Source organism: Myripristis murdjan, chromosome 4, assembly GCF_902150065.1.
Source record: "Myripristis murdjan chromosome 4, fMyrMur1.1, whole genome shotgun sequence".
Lineage (NCBI taxonomy): Eukaryota > Metazoa > Chordata > Actinopteri > Holocentriformes > Holocentridae > Myripristis > Myripristis murdjan.
Genome location: NC_043983.1, coordinates 18665344 through 18680819, shown reverse-complemented (window position 1 = coordinate 18680819; position 15476 = coordinate 18665344). Strand labels below are relative to the sequence as shown.

General features: G+C 39.4%; 2 protein-coding genes across 2 annotated transcripts in view; one reads left to right on the top strand and one right to left on the bottom strand.

Moving 5' to 3' along the window:
* Positions 1 to 7141, bottom strand: part of gabrb3 (gamma-aminobutyric acid type A receptor subunit beta3) — a 57114-nt gene extending 49973 nt beyond the window's left edge. Inside the window, exon 1 of the mRNA XM_030049948.1 lies at positions 6741 to 7141. Within this exon, the coding sequence (XP_029905808.1) occupies positions 6741 to 6835 (95 nt within the window). The 5' untranslated portion in view covers positions 6836 to 7141. The remainder of the gene's footprint in view (positions 1 to 6740) is intronic.
* Positions 1 to 14959, top strand: part of gabra5 (gamma-aminobutyric acid type A receptor subunit alpha5) — a 30532-nt gene extending 15573 nt beyond the window's left edge. Inside the window, exons 6-9 of the mRNA XM_030049951.1 lie at positions 5231 to 5374; positions 9807 to 9959; positions 10367 to 10578; positions 12925 to 14959. Coding sequence (XP_029905811.1) covers positions 5231 to 5374; positions 9807 to 9959; positions 10367 to 10578; positions 12925 to 13215 — 800 coding nt within the window. The 3' untranslated portion in view covers positions 13216 to 14959. The remainder of the gene's footprint in view (positions 1 to 5230; positions 5375 to 9806; positions 9960 to 10366; positions 10579 to 12924) is intronic.
* Positions 14960 to 15476: the final 517 nt, after the last annotated feature.

Genomic DNA, 15476 nt, shown 5'->3' with positions numbered 1-15476 from the left:
TTTCTTACAAATGGCTTACCCAGTGGTTGGAGAAGGATCGTATAACAGAGAAAATAACATGGTTCAAACTGTGTATTAAGTCATTTGATATCTCCAACATGGGTGAGACAGCAATGCATTACCCATATGGAAGGGAAAAAGCACAGTGAGCTTTTGAAACTATCATTGTCTCAGCATCATCATTTCTTTACTCAGCTCACCAACACGAGGCTGACAAGTGATGAGCCGCGAGCCAATGTAACAGCTGGAGTGTTAACATACATGATAAACATGTAGCTAATAATCTGAGAAGTTACACATGGTAGGAATGAACCACTTATTGGTAGTGAAAGATTATCAGGGCTGATATTCATAATTTTTTAACAGTTGGTACTCTAATTTTGATTTACATGATAGCCCATTTGAAAACTGCTCAGACTCCGCCTCTCCTTTCGAAAGACTGCTGAACAAAAGTGAGTGGTTGGGCAGCATTTCCCATAATATAGTTATGGTTTTCATTTTCCTTTTCACTGGATTTGTATTTAATTTAGTTTTACATAAAGACAAAAACACTAAGTTGCTCTTACTGACTGGCCTTGAGAAGAGAAGTTTATTAAACATTATTGAGCAAGGTTTTGTTGGTTTTTAATACCGTAGAGTTTGACACTGCAATTTTCAGATTTACTACAAGTAAATATTGGCCCTAAATATTTAAAATCAATATTGGTCAATCCCTACGATATTGTAGGTCCAGAAAAGTCTGGAATTTAGGAACCCCGCATCTAGCTGCAGTATAAAGCTGGACAGATCAGACAGAAAAAAGCTGAACAAATCCAGTAGCATTCACAGACCACCAGTAAAAATGCTACTCAGTTTTTTTTTTTTTAAATGAAGCTGATTTTGCCAACTGCTCTATAAAAAAAGTAATATTAGTTATCATCACATTGCTTCCATCTTTGTGGCGTGAGCTGTAAAATCTATCAGACTTCCAAGATGACAATGCATTCCTACCATAAGCTGGTTTATTAGGTCACAGAGGCAAAGTCATAAACAAAATTTTGATAAATGTCTGCATTTGTACATATGGGGTAATCAATTACTTTTTTCAATGAGAGACAGGAGAAATATTTGAATTTGTGCTTTTTGTCATTGAGACTTGCACAGAATACTGATACAGACATAAATCAGAGGGCAAGGTCTGGTTTGTTGACCTGAGTTTGGGCCGAGAAAAATCAATGGGGAGCGGATGAAAGGGTTGAGCAAGGAGTGGTGAGAAGCAAATCACTGCTATATGAAAACTGCTGGTTGTAATTTTATTGGCATGTGATAGTTTATGTGATAAAATTGCGGTGTTTGGATAAACTTGCAAACTTACCATATCAAACCCTTTGATTAACATTAACACTAACATTAACGCTATTTTCCATGAATATAATACCCATTTGTCTCCTAAAAAGGTAGTTGTTACCGTGTGCCCAAATATTCTCCCCTGTTAGAGTTGGCTCATTGTCAAGCAGTGGCATACCTCCTTATTTCAGACATGCACTTGTCCAGCACTCTTAAAGAGACTAGTCTGAATCCCTGCATTCTCAATGGTATACCTACAGCATTTCCAAATCTCCAGAAAGTTGTTTATGGTCATTTAACAGACTACATACGCAGAAATCTTTGGAAAAATTCCAGCGTGATTTCAGTGTTGAATGCAAAGACTTACTTAGATGCTTTACATAGCCACAAGTGATCTTCTAGCAGTGGATGCTGCTGAGCTTTTGGCCTTAGTACTGCTTTTGACACAGTTCATCATAATATCTAAAATTATCATTTTAAATCCATGCTGGAATTACAAGCACTATTGGTAAATGGTTTATATCAAAGGTAGTTCTTTTTGTCATATGTCATTTTATATCCTGCATAATGAAGCTGTGGTATACCTCAAGCATCTACTCTGGGCCCTATTTTGTTCTCTCTATATTTACTCCCCATTGGTTATAATTCATAGACATGGTATTGCTTTCATTACACAGCTGTGTTTGCCTGTAGAGCCCAGTGATACAAGCAACCATCAGTCCCTGAAGGATTAGCATTTGATGCTGATGTCATCATCAGAAAATGAAATTGTTATTTTTGGTCTACTAACTGCTACTCTTAAAATTAATGAAAATCTTCCAATATTGGTGAGTAGAGTCAAACTGAATGCCAGACAGTCAGTTTGTGTTTCCTTTTTTAATGTCATATTGATTCCCATGTCACAATCAAATAACTCCCATTTACAACTTGTTCATGCAACTGATACTTCCAATTACTTAATAAAAGGCTAATGATTGCTTGATTGCTTTTCACTGCCAACATCTTGCAATTGATTTTTTTTTTTAATGTACGTGTATGTATTAATATACGATTATTTTCGTTATGCTTGCATTTGTTCTTCTTTTATGCCTCTGTGTTATTCTGTCACACAAAGCCCTTTCTAACTCTGTTTAACAAGTGTTATACATGTAAAGGTTATTTTAAAATTATTATTATTGTTACTGTCTAAAATTTGGCCTGGAACAAGTGAGTAAATAGCGCTTCTTCTCACATTTTGACATGTGTGAATATTACTCACCATATTTGCCATTCAGTCCTTCATTCAGCCTTTCTGTTGGATATAATGATTTTAAGGCCTTTCCAGGCCATGCTTTTCTACAAGGATTTGACTGAGACAATGCAGGGTGTCTTTGAGACAATAATCCACAGACTGGGTGGCTGGGGTCAGTCTAAATTGCTGTGAAGTCATCTAACACCACAGTTGTAGGATTAATGCAATACTGTTAGATTGGATACTGCACTGAAGTATGATTGAGAGAGAGAGAGCGAGAGCCAGAGAGAGAGAGAGAGAGCGCGACAGGGAGAGATTGAGTGCATCTGTGTGTGGGGGTGGGGGTGTGTGAGCTCGGGAGGCTGGACTGTGTTTTTGCAGGGCTTGCTTGTTTTGAAAATGGACTTGGTTATTGAAAGTAAAAGACTGTGTGTGTGTGTGTGTGTGTGTGTGTGTGTGTGTATTTGTGTGTGTGTGTGTGTGTGTGTGTGTGTCTCACACTCTGCATACACTGTGTGAAAGATCAGCAATGAAAGGGATAACACCAAAATGAATCTTATGTGGTCTGTGGATTCTCTAAGATAACAGAATGACTAAGCATTGACTGTTGATTGTGCCTAACACTGACTGTCACTGCTGGTTGTAATTAAACTGCCCTCCTGTCAAACACTGTCATTATGACCTTTAAAACAGAAACTAATAAGAGCTTCCTGGCATGTCAGCATTCACTTACAATGTGATAATAACATTGATAATATTTTTAGTGATGCAGTCAAACTATAAATACACACTCCACCTACATTATGTTATTTTAACAGTGACACTATATATATCTCTTGGTGATGGAAATAGGGTGAGGAGTCAAAGCTGTAGATGGAGTTTCAGAGGCAGACCACACTTCTTGGGTAGTAACAACTTTAAGAAAGGTGCAACATCTCCATGTAATCTCATGTCTGGACCTTCAATCTATGGAATTGATACCAAATTCGATCAGTCCTGTTTTCTCCAAGATCTACATGCAGAGCGAGCCTGCTGCTGTCAGATGACCTCGGATCATTTTACAAAGTATTTTGCAGATCTGTAAGATGTCTTACTTATACTGTTTAAGAACTGCAGCAGCAAAGAACAACTGCAAGAAAACATTTTCCTTCACCTTGTTAAAATAAATAGAGGTGATCATAAAAGCATACCAGAAATAAAACACTTTGCTCTTTAAGTTAGTGCATTAATAGGTGAGCTTCCATACGCATGATTATTAAACACGAAAGAGCTTTGACTTGTTATAGCCATACTAATTCTGACACAATATCCCAAGGCTGAAGATATAGATGTTTGACTAGCTGTTAAGAGCTAATTTGAATAGTGGCTTGTTAAATTAGTGGGCAATTCTAAAAAAGGGCCAAACATTAGCAAAATGACTGAACGATGTGACTGAACTATTTGAACTGTGCTTTTTATGTTATGTTGTGTCTTGTTATGTTGTGCTGTGTTGTGTTTTTGTCACGTTGTCTGTTGCACAAGCAGTTCTTTGGTTTCATGTTGTTTATGCTATTACAAGTTACAGAGGTGGCAAATGTGGCACAGAAGGCCATTAACCAGAAAGCAGGCACTAAAAACTCTGTCTAAACACTTGTGCTGCACTGTACCTGAAAACCACTCTAACTTAAAAATGAAACATGGGTTTCATTAAGACAAGATAGAAGTGATGTTGACATGAAACACAAACATCAAAGGTGGTTTTACTGAACCTCGCCTGATATAATGCAATAACTTCACACCTGGAGTGGACCTTGAGCTACAGAGTATCAGGATATAGGGGGCCTCCTTGTTAACAGTCCAGTCAAAACCATGTAATGAACAAGCATAAGAATAAGAGTTGGGTTGTTGATGGGGAATTTCCCTTTTTTCAGCGTGAACCCCTTCTTTCTATGCGTGCATGTGTGCTTTTGTTTGTGTGTTTGAATGTGCGTGTTTGTGTGTTCATTGCTTGATTTAGTGATTGTGTAGTATTTCACATTTGATCACTTCTATTGAATTGCCTCTTTTTGTCAAATAGATAAGAATAAAAAAAATAAGGAGAAAGCATAATGATCACAATGGTCATCATGATCCATGTGAAACATGGATCATGTTCTACATTAGGAAAAGTTCTACATTAGGAAAGAATTCAGGGAGATTTTATTTTAATACAGACGTTTCTCCCTCATGAGCTTGCATCCTTCCACTGTTTATACTCTTAGATCAATGCACCTCCTAAAATTAAGTAGATTTTTTTCTGTCTGTGTGCAGTGTGTCTTCTAGTTTTACTTGTTATGATGCATGATCCATACTTTTCAATACTGATTGGGACGTGATGCCCAATTCTCTTCCATGCCTCCCCTGCTGTCTCTCTCTGCCTGTCTGTCTCTCTCTGTCTCTATTGCTTTCTTTCTGACTTGCTGTCTCTCTCTCTCTCTCTCTCTCCCTCGCACCCTCCCTCACTCTGTTTGGCCTTAAATAAACTGTGTCCAAAGGGATTAATGAAGTTGAATTGAATTGAGTAATCACAGGCCCGTGGTATACTTCCTGATACCACACAAAGCAAAACAGAGTACTTATCATAAACACTATCTCCAGCTGACTAAAAAAATGTTAAAAGCTTAAGCTTGCACGTCTTCCCTTCTGTTTTCTTAGATGCTTATCCAGTCTCTGAGGTGGTCTACACATGGACTCAGGGTGCAACCAAATCAGTCGTGGTGGCAGAGGAGGGTTCTCGGCTCAATCAGTACCATTTGATTCGTCAGACTGCCGGGACAGAGGACATCTACACCAGCCGAGGTACAGTGACGCGAAAGCAAACTGCCACCTAACCAGAGATGACCATGCCATGGGTTACAGATAACCCACCCTATAATCTACATGACCATCCACTTTTTAGCCAGGCTTATCGGTGCTTCCTTCATCCATTTTCTTATCTCACTCAGTTATTTCCTTTCATACAACACCAGCTACACAGCACCTCCAGGCAGGGGCAGAGACGTTAAGTTCCTGCTTCAGCCCTACAGTTCACCACTGTGTTATTACATTGTGTGTCACCCAAAGCTGGTGTGAGAAGAAAGTGTTTTCAAATCAAGCCGGATAGAGACAATGAATGAATCACAAGGATTTGAGAATGCCTCCCACACATAGCCAGCTGTCTCTAGGCCTGCCAAGGGAAGAGAGGGGGGGAAAAAAAATCACTTATCCGTGGTCTGAGCCATTGGGTCTGTAGAGTTAATCCGTATGCAGGCCCATCAGTTGTGCTTTTACTGAGTGACGTCACAGCACACGGATTGGCTGAAGCAATGGAGACACGTGGGGGCCGAATAGCATCTGCTTAATTCCGTTATGTAAAGAGGTATGATAATACATTTTTACTGCCTGTTAGTAGTGAGGTTATTATAGGGTGGAGTTTTTCCTGTATCTGTAATGTATACGCAGAAGGTTACTTTAACCCATATCTAGCGATGGAAAATGGTGTTTACACTGGATCACGTATTAGGACTAAACATTTACAGTTAAGTATGCCACAGTGCCTTTTAAGCGCAATCAGCAGGAGTAAATCCAACAGTGCTCTGGTAATGGAGCTGCTGGAGGAAGACCCCTCTGTCAAGCTGTCCTTCCCCCGCTCAAAATGGTCAGCAAGTTCGGATTAAGACATAGGTTGCCATGTTTCTCTGCGCACCATCAGCTCTATACTTACCCCACCAAGACCACCACCCAGCTCCTCCCACCCCATATTGCTCAGACCAGTTTATGAGGGAAGACACAGAGTGCCTGGCCTTAATTAGCATCGCTAATCTGAGGTACAAACCCTCTTTAACAAGTCAAGAATAGCTCAGCAAAGTGCTCACAGTGGGTGGAGGTGGCCTTTACCCTAACAGGTTAAGCTGAAGACAATGAAACTCAAGGCACTGTTTTACACTTGCTGAATTAAGTAGAGACAATTCTAACAGCCAACTGTGGGAATTTAATTCAAGGATACACATCGGTGTGTCTCCTGTAGCATGCTTCACTCTTATCATCCAGTTCTCAGCAGATAGTTCAAGATTACAGACGCCTTTCTTCTTAGTCACAAGGTTTATGTGGCTTTTGCCTCTTATTCAGGGCAACTTTTCTATGAAAACGTACAACTCAGGAAACACAAGTCATGTTCAGTACTCACCAGTTGACCAACATAGCTGCATTGTTCTCTGCTATGAAAGGCAGTTCCCCATAGACACTCCAAAAACCAAGCAGTAAAATCCACCAAAACCGCATTTTTATGCCTGTGAGACTTCCATCCGGTTCCAAGCATAGAAGGCAGTTAATTCTGAGTGGGTTTCCCCCAGTCGTCCCACCACAGAGCAGGGCTGCTGGCTAGTAGTCATTGGAGCGTAGGAAATACAGGTGCCCTTTTTATTAAGGACATGATGTTTGTCTCTGCACCGCGCAGACCATCCAAACTTTCCTCCAGTCCCTCTCAGCCCTTCAGTACTTCAGTCATCTGTGCACCTGCGTGTAATCACCGCTGATCTGGGTCGGGTTTTGAGGTCTAGCTGAGGAAAGATGTATGTCCCCAATCAAATGTGGCCTGGCCTGACAGAATGGGATGGACTGTCTGTTGCGCGAGAGAGAGACTCTCTCTCCCTCTCTCTCTCGATCTCTCACATACACACACACATGCACACACACAGCGAGATACAGGATGCAGATTGTGACAAGGGATTAGTGAGACAGAAAAATCCGATTTTGCCAGGAGAAAGCAGCAGTCATCTGTGGATTTTCTATAGTTTATCAGACTCCATGGCTCGACAGGATTTTTGAGAAAAAAAGCTTCAAATGCAATCTTCACTTGTTTAACAAGATGTGATGATTTTCTCTGTATCAATAATTTATCTCATGCTTTCAAATTCATGTTGACAGTTTTTCCTAAGGGTTATCAGTTCAAGCCAAGTTTATTTGTGTAGCTATTAATCACAGTAACAAAAGACTACCCAACACACACATTATGAAACAATAAAAAATATGATGAAAGAAAACATTGATCTCAACTTTAGACCCTGAACGAGGACAAAGGAAAGCTACCACAAAAACCTCATTAGGGAAGAAAATTGAAGAAATCTTTGAAAGGTGTGTACAGTGTGCACCAAGAATGAGAAGAGATTAAATTCTGCTAACAAATTCAGTCACTGTCGTCATTGTCATCATCAAGGTCATCATAGGAATGACACCCAGAGTAGCGCTGTCCCGGTCACCAGCTGAGTCGTACCCTGCCTCAGACACAACCCAAAATGAAAAGAAAAAGTGGACACACCCATTGGCACAGTAGGCAAATTCATTTTTTTCCCTCCTACTCACATAAACAGTGTAAACACACCGGAAAAAAGAGACACAAAATGAATTGTCATCGGCAGGGACCTGCACAAGTTCCAGCTAAGTAGTTTAACCTTCCTCAGTGAACAGACAGAGTCCCTCCCAGTACTTGTGCAAAGGTAAGGCTGGCCAAATGATAGTGAAAATAAAAAGATTTTATCCTTGGGTTTGAAGACATTGATAGAATTTGCCCCTCTAATTGCAGTGTGAGTCACACATACTAGGAAAAAGCTGGTGGCTTGTATAATGAAGCACAGCCTGACACAGGGGACACTGCAAGCTTATGAAATATTTTATACACTAGCTGAACCTCCTTGAAGTGGCACTTGAACTGGGAGGCAGTGTAGTGGGGACAGCGTAGGTGTTTTCTTGTTTTGGTCAAGATTCAAGCAGCAATTTGCACGAAATGGATATTATTATTGCTAGAATCAGATTATGTTGAGTGCATAACATCAAAATAATCAAGACCTAATGTTAACAATGCCATGTCAACAGGGGTCAAATTTTGTCATTGATGCAAGAATTATTACACAAAGTTTTATTAATGTTGTAAAAGTGCATCTTGAGCAAGACAGTTGGGTCAAATGCAATGTCAAGATTTTTGATAACTCTCAGATCAACCAGAATTTTGACTAAATGAAGATTCTTAGAGGATCTAAGCCTATGATCAACAGCACGGAGGTTGAATTAGAATCAGTAGCAAGCAGAAGATCATAGACCACTTTTGCCAGAAAGTTTTGCAGTTGCTGTTTTGCCAGAAAGAGAAGATCTAGTGAGATGGCTGGACAAGTAATCAGTAAATTGGCTGGCTATAAACATTTCAGAGCTTGAGGTCAGCCTATGGTTTGGAAAGACTTATGGGTCAGGGCTTGTTTTGTTGAGTAGCAGCTTAGTCATGTCTGTTCTCAGAATGGAGGGGGCACAATGCTAGCAGAAAGTTTTAAATTAATAATATTAAGCGCTGGTGGTGCTCACATTGGGAAATGATCTTTGGGAAAATTTTGCAGGGAGGTCAAGTGTGCTGTTTGTGGGTTTTGGAGGAGATTGATTAGTCCAGCACGCTGCAGCACGTGCTGAGTTACCAGTTCAATGAGATGTCATTCTCATCAAGAAAAGGTGTCTGCAGGTTTATTGAAGTGCAAGCGTGTAATTACAAGTTCAACTTAATCAACAGTGTTAAATATGGTTGTATTTCATTACTTGGTGAAATTAGGTTTCTGATATGAACTGAGAAGGGAGAATATTAGGCCGTAGTCCAGTGAGTTTTGCGACAGGGTATGCTTTGTTATTATGACTGCAATAAACTACTATGAAAATATGTTGACTCATTGGAAGTTTACAAAGGTAATGGTCAAACAAGACAGGTACCCAGCAGGACACAAATAAATCTGAGACAGTATTTCTGATCACCAATACCAGATTGATGGTGTTAAAAGTAGGTGTGTGGGATGGGGGGTGGGTTAAAATTCTTTAATATTTATTATAACACCTATAAATGCTCAACATTAATAATTTTAAGATATTTTGATATTTTATGGCATATTTTAAAATATGATCTGTATTATATTTCAGTAAAATCTGTACGCTTTATATGGCAAGTAAGCTGTCAGCCATTAAGATTTCAGTCCACCAAAATGTCATCACAACATCTACTTCAATTTAAAGTTCAGTAATGTGTGCAAGAATGCAACCTTGTAATGATAATTGTGTATTAGTGCAAGACAAAAACCCGGGTCATATTCCTAAGATCTGAATGTAATCGATGACTTAGTCCCCTTTGTGGTAAAGTGCAGCTCAGTGGTCATTTCAGTGGTTCAGTTCACTTCTCTGGATTTTCCTATAGTCATTAAGCAATGCCTCTCCCTCTGTTCTACAGGTCAATACACCGTGATGATGGCTCACTTCTACCTGAAGAGGAAGATTGGTTATTTTGTCATCCAGACATACATGCCATGCTTCATGACCGTCATCCTCTCCCAGGTTTCCTTTTGGCTCAACCGGGAGTCTGTGCCAGCGCGAACCGTCTTTGGTGAGCTTGAGTCACACAGCCACTGACACTAGACAGTGAAATGATTACATGTATTTATACCGCATTAGCAAGAAAATGTCATCGAATTTATGTTGAGTTTGTACTGGATTATGCCTGCCGCATGTATGCATTGTTTTCTCACATAATTCTCCTTAATTCACTGTGTGTATAATATAGATATTAAAGGGATAATTCAATTTTTTAGACAACATACCCTTTTTACGACCTGTTTGATGCTGATGTTTGATAATGTTTTCAATTTGCACGTCCAGTGGTTTGGTTCCTGTGGGTAGCATGTCATGTTTTTTTAATCTCAGGACTTGTATTCCAAATACACATGATACACTTTGTAAATAAGTTTAGCAGAGTCTGAATAATGCAACTGACACAACCTACTCTACCACCAGGTGTGACCACAGTGCTGACCATGACCACTCTGAGCATTAGTGCTCGAAACTCCTTGCCCAAAGTGGCTTATGCTACTGCCATGGACTGGTTCATCGCAGTGTGCTACGCCTTTGTCTTCTCAGCCCTCATTGAGTTTGCCACAGTCAACTACTTCACGAAGAGGAGCTGGGCCTGGGATGGAAAAAAGGCCATGGAAGCCCAGCAGCCCAAGGTTTCACCCATGTGTTTCTATGTGTGTGTGTGTGTGTAGTGTGTCACCTTCACGTGTAGTGCTGGAGCTTACATGACAACACTGAACATGTAGGTTATTTCAGGCAGTAAATGTAACCTGATGATGGAGGACAAGCAAAATCTCTGGCTCGAGTCGGGTTTGGACACAAAAGAGAATGCCTGGCGGGTTGGGCTCGGTTACTGTGCTCTCAGGCTTGGATCAGGTTCAGACAAAAATATGCAGCCCAATCCACTCCACCTATTATCTCATGAAACATTTTGCCATAAACTGAAAATTGTAACAAGAGCGATCAAATTAGCCATGAAGAGTAAAGACAACATGGACAATCAGCAACATCCGCCACAAACAGGAACATCCCTCTCTCCTGTGTAGCATGAGTGTTAAAACCATCAGCTCATGTCAGTGAAGTCTGCTTTTAACTCATTGGGTATTTCCTGAAGGTCTGTGGCACAGCGCTGTGAGCTCGCCCAGAATATAACCTCACTGACAAAGCTTTAAAAAACATGTAAAGGGAATAACTCGACCAATAAATGTGGCATTAACAGTTAAAGCTCCAGGTGGTACCAAACTGTGCAGTGAGGATATGTACCAGATCATCTCTCAGGCCACATATTAAAGTTATTGTTTTATTGCTCCACTGGCTGCCAGCACATTTAGAACTGATCGCAAAATTGCCGATTAAGTGTTGAATCACCTATAAAGCATTTCTTGGCCTTCCACCTGATATTACAGCCAATTTAGTAGCACACAGTCCCTCACACCTTACAGTTATCATTATGGTCAGTGCTATTCTAAGATGTAGCATCACTAGTCAACATAAGCTGCCTAAGGTTAATGTGTGCATATTTTGCACTGGGTGTGAATCAAGGTTATTATCATCAGAGAAAACTAATGAAATAACAAAATCTAGGTGTGAAAAAAAAGAAGGCTTTACAAAAAAAATTACTAACTGAAACTGTATTGTGTGTTTCCAAAACTAACTAAAATAAACTCATATTATAGAGAACATTTCTTTAGTTTTCGTCTCTGTCAACTTATTTGGTTGTTCATCTGTTCTAAGTGTCACGCCGGGAGGTGGTGGAGGACCCAAATGCAGGAGCCAGGAGGCAAGGAGTTCAGCAAACAGCAAAAATATTTAATACGCTCTCAGGAAACACAGGGAACAAAAGACACCTAAGACAATAACTGGACAAGGAACAGAACTCAAAACAGGACTAAAATGCACAAGAACTAATGAGCAAACAAGACACACCTGGGGAAGGGGCTGGAGCACAAGACAGGAGAACACAGAGGATAGGCTGAGGGAAACACTGGGAGGGATCAAAACAATCAGGGATAATAGACAGACTCAGGACAGGTGTGGCACTAGGAGGGGCAAACAAGACACAGGTGAAATCACTAAAAAGGACCAGGAAAATACAGGAAAAACAAGAGTATAACAAAAGTACAAAAACGCAGGAAACACAGAACCATGACACTAAGTGAATACATTTTTTGAAATGGTATGACTATGATTTTGTTGAATTTTGTTACGCAATACGTTTTCTGCCTTTTTCGAATCTCGCCCTTGACAAATAACCCATAATACAAAAAACAAAAAAATAGCCCTCACATTGAAAATAATGAAATTAAAAAAAAAAAAATTAAAAATTAATAAATAATCAAAAAATAATTTTCAAAAAGTGAAAACTAAAGTAAACTAACAAACCCACTTTATAAATTAATTAAAACTAAACTGAAATTGAAAACAAAAATACAATACTATAATAACCTTGGTGGGAATACTTTTGATTGGCTACTGTGTCGGGTCCAATCGGGCCACCTCTTATCAATAGCAGATGTCCATTTTTTTGGATGGAGTAATAAATGAACTGTTCCAGATGGTCTCCACTTCTCTCTGTCCCTCCTCTCCTGCACGTTACTTCCTGGCGGGACAGGAGTACTGGAAAAGAAAGGGAGGAAAGGAGGTGTGTAAAAGCTCTGGGACACAGCCCTTGAGTTCAGGAGACTTCATTGTCACACATTATAATAAAGTGAGAGTTGAAGCAGGGTGCGCTGTAGCACTTTACAAGAGGCAGATCAATAGATTCACAGCTCAACCTGCTGCTGCGCTGGCACACTGCCAATTCATTATCGGCTGAGAACACCGATCCCCACTTTCAGTGTTCGCCGGCCGGGTTTTGTCTCTCTCTTTGTGTGTGTGTGTGTGTGCGTGTGTGTGTGTGTGTTATAAATTTCCTGTTTTATGATGTGTGAATCCACAGTACATTTTATTTGCCCAGACTTTTGTGTTTGCTAAATCAACAAATTTCTTTTGCTCCACAGAAAAAAGACCCTTTGGCTCTGTCCAAGAAGCCAAACAACACCTGTGCAGCCGGAGTGAATTATACAACTAACCTTACCAAGGATGCCTCCATCTCCACTATTTCAAACAGCACAGCTGTTCAGCTCAAGCCCTCTGAAAGCAAGGCTCCAGACCCCAAAAAGACTTACAACAGTGTGAGCAAGATCGACAAGATGGCCAGGATAGTGTTCCCAGTGCTGTTTGGGACCTTCAACCTGGTGTACTGGGCCACGTATCTCAATAGGGAACCAGTGATCAAAGGAGCTGTGTAACCTCCATAAGAGTCATTCGTCATCCTGACGGCCACTTCAGGATCTGACAACTGGAACGCAATCCACAACAATGCCAAGCACTTATTCTTTATTTTTATCATTGATTAGTGGAGGTTTTTTTTACTTCTTTTCTTGCGTTACATTGCATGTACATACCTACAGAAAAAATATTGCCATGTTTGCCTTGACTTTGTACTTGTACGATAATCTCCTACGTTTCCATAGTTTCATTTATCTCATACTAGAATCCCAATCACTGATTCGTTGGCGCCACATATTCTGATGTTAAACATTTAGCATTTGGCATCTATATTTTCTTTTTGAGTCCAGGTGGTGTTGAGTGCAGCGAGGCCAAGTGCTATGCAAAACAGCATTTTTACTGTGTTACTACTCTATAAACGGCTTTTACCTTTGAAACTCTTGCTTTGTACAAACGGCCCAGAGGTCTGGACACGCGAGGCTGGGCCCAGGCACATGAAACTTTGCTTCCTTGTCAAAAGCAGAAGAATAGCCATGCTAAATGTGTTGCCTTCAGAGTGTGATAACTCATTATGAATGCACTGAAATCTCCTGCAGTTACTTTTTGAAAGCCAGTGTTACAATTATCATTCAATATTGTTTTATCTGTTCATGTAGATGATTAAAAAGGGGATGGGTTTTAAGCTTGAGTGATCGTGGCAGCTTCTGTTTTCAGGTTACTATGTTGAGAATCCTGTATGTACGTATGGTTGTAGTTTAGGACACGTGTATATATGCTCTGCTTTTAGAAAAGCACTACTAAGCCAGTATGGTTAGCTTCTATATTATGCATTGTAAACAACATAATGTTACTCTAGTCTAGCGCTTAATTGACTGGATATTGAGAAATGAGCAGAATAGCTTGAGCTTTAGCAGTTTTGATAGATGACATGCTGCTTTTTTTCACTGTTGTTTTTACAAATGCGTTGATTTATGTTGTTTGTATGAGCTTCGATGAAACTTGCAAATGCTCTTGATTAACATGCTGTGAACAGAATAACTTTTTGTCACAATGTAAGTTAGCTGCTGTAGTTACGAGCCTAATTAGAGCTTATCAGGTTGTCAGGCTTATCTATGAGATATCAAAAGTACTTTTTTTACAAACAGCTGCAGTGATGACATTATTGCATTTTGACAAGTTATTGTTTTGATAATAATTTTGAAATCATGCCATTATCATTTTTAAGTGTCCAGGCAAAACAAAAGGATGAATATAAAGTTCATTGTGTCATTTACAGCAATAGGCAAGTTAAAGCACTCTGGAAAATCAACAATCACATAAATACGGTGAGCACAAACAACAAACAACACCCCCAAATTCAACAATTACAGTTAGGTCCTGCTGTTTTAATCTGATGATGAAATTTGAATAAATGAAATGCTATTGGATAATTCTTTGCTCACAGGTTTGAAATGTGAACATGTCCTACTCAAATGACTAAATGGTGTTTCTCTGTAAGATTATGGATGCACATCAGTTTTATTGTGTTATTTCATTTAAGTGAAGTGTTATACTTTAATGCAGATATCTGAAGCAATAAATAATGCTCATATAAATAATGACTTCTATTCACGGTAATCTACGATTATGTCACATTCACATTGTCAAAGCCTTTTTATAGGTCTGTTGTTAGTTTTTATCTTTTTGTAATAGTCCTTTTCCATGTTTATCTCTGCACTCTGGGACTCATTTAATGTATGACAGGTTGGAGTATATTAACTTTAACTCCACCTCTTTTTCTTCTTGAATGTATTTTTTTTTTTATTATTTCATTATTTATTTATTTGTTTATTTATCTGCTTTTGTTTTGTAAATGGATTATATACAAGGCTTCGGATCATTATTTGTGCGTAATCCTGTTTTTTTTTTTTTTTTTTTTTTTTTTTTTTTTGTGCAAACTGTATGTATACCTGACTCCAAATAAATCTTCACACTCAACCTGTCTTTTGTTCAGCGCGTACCAGGAATCTGAACAGTGAGAACGCATTAGCACTCCATATTAAAAATGTCATGCCATAATTGGCACTGATCAAGGCTCTCTGGATTTCATAATATTGAGTGCTATATTGGAGTTGGCCTACACAGCTTGGATGGACATACCTTCACACATACAGCACATACGATAAAATGCCGGCTTCTCTCTTGACTTAGTGTACACTTGCTTGATGGAACAACAGTGTGCACGTGCTTCACTCCTTTGATAATAAACACGCATATCCAGATCATGCAGCTTCTACAGTTG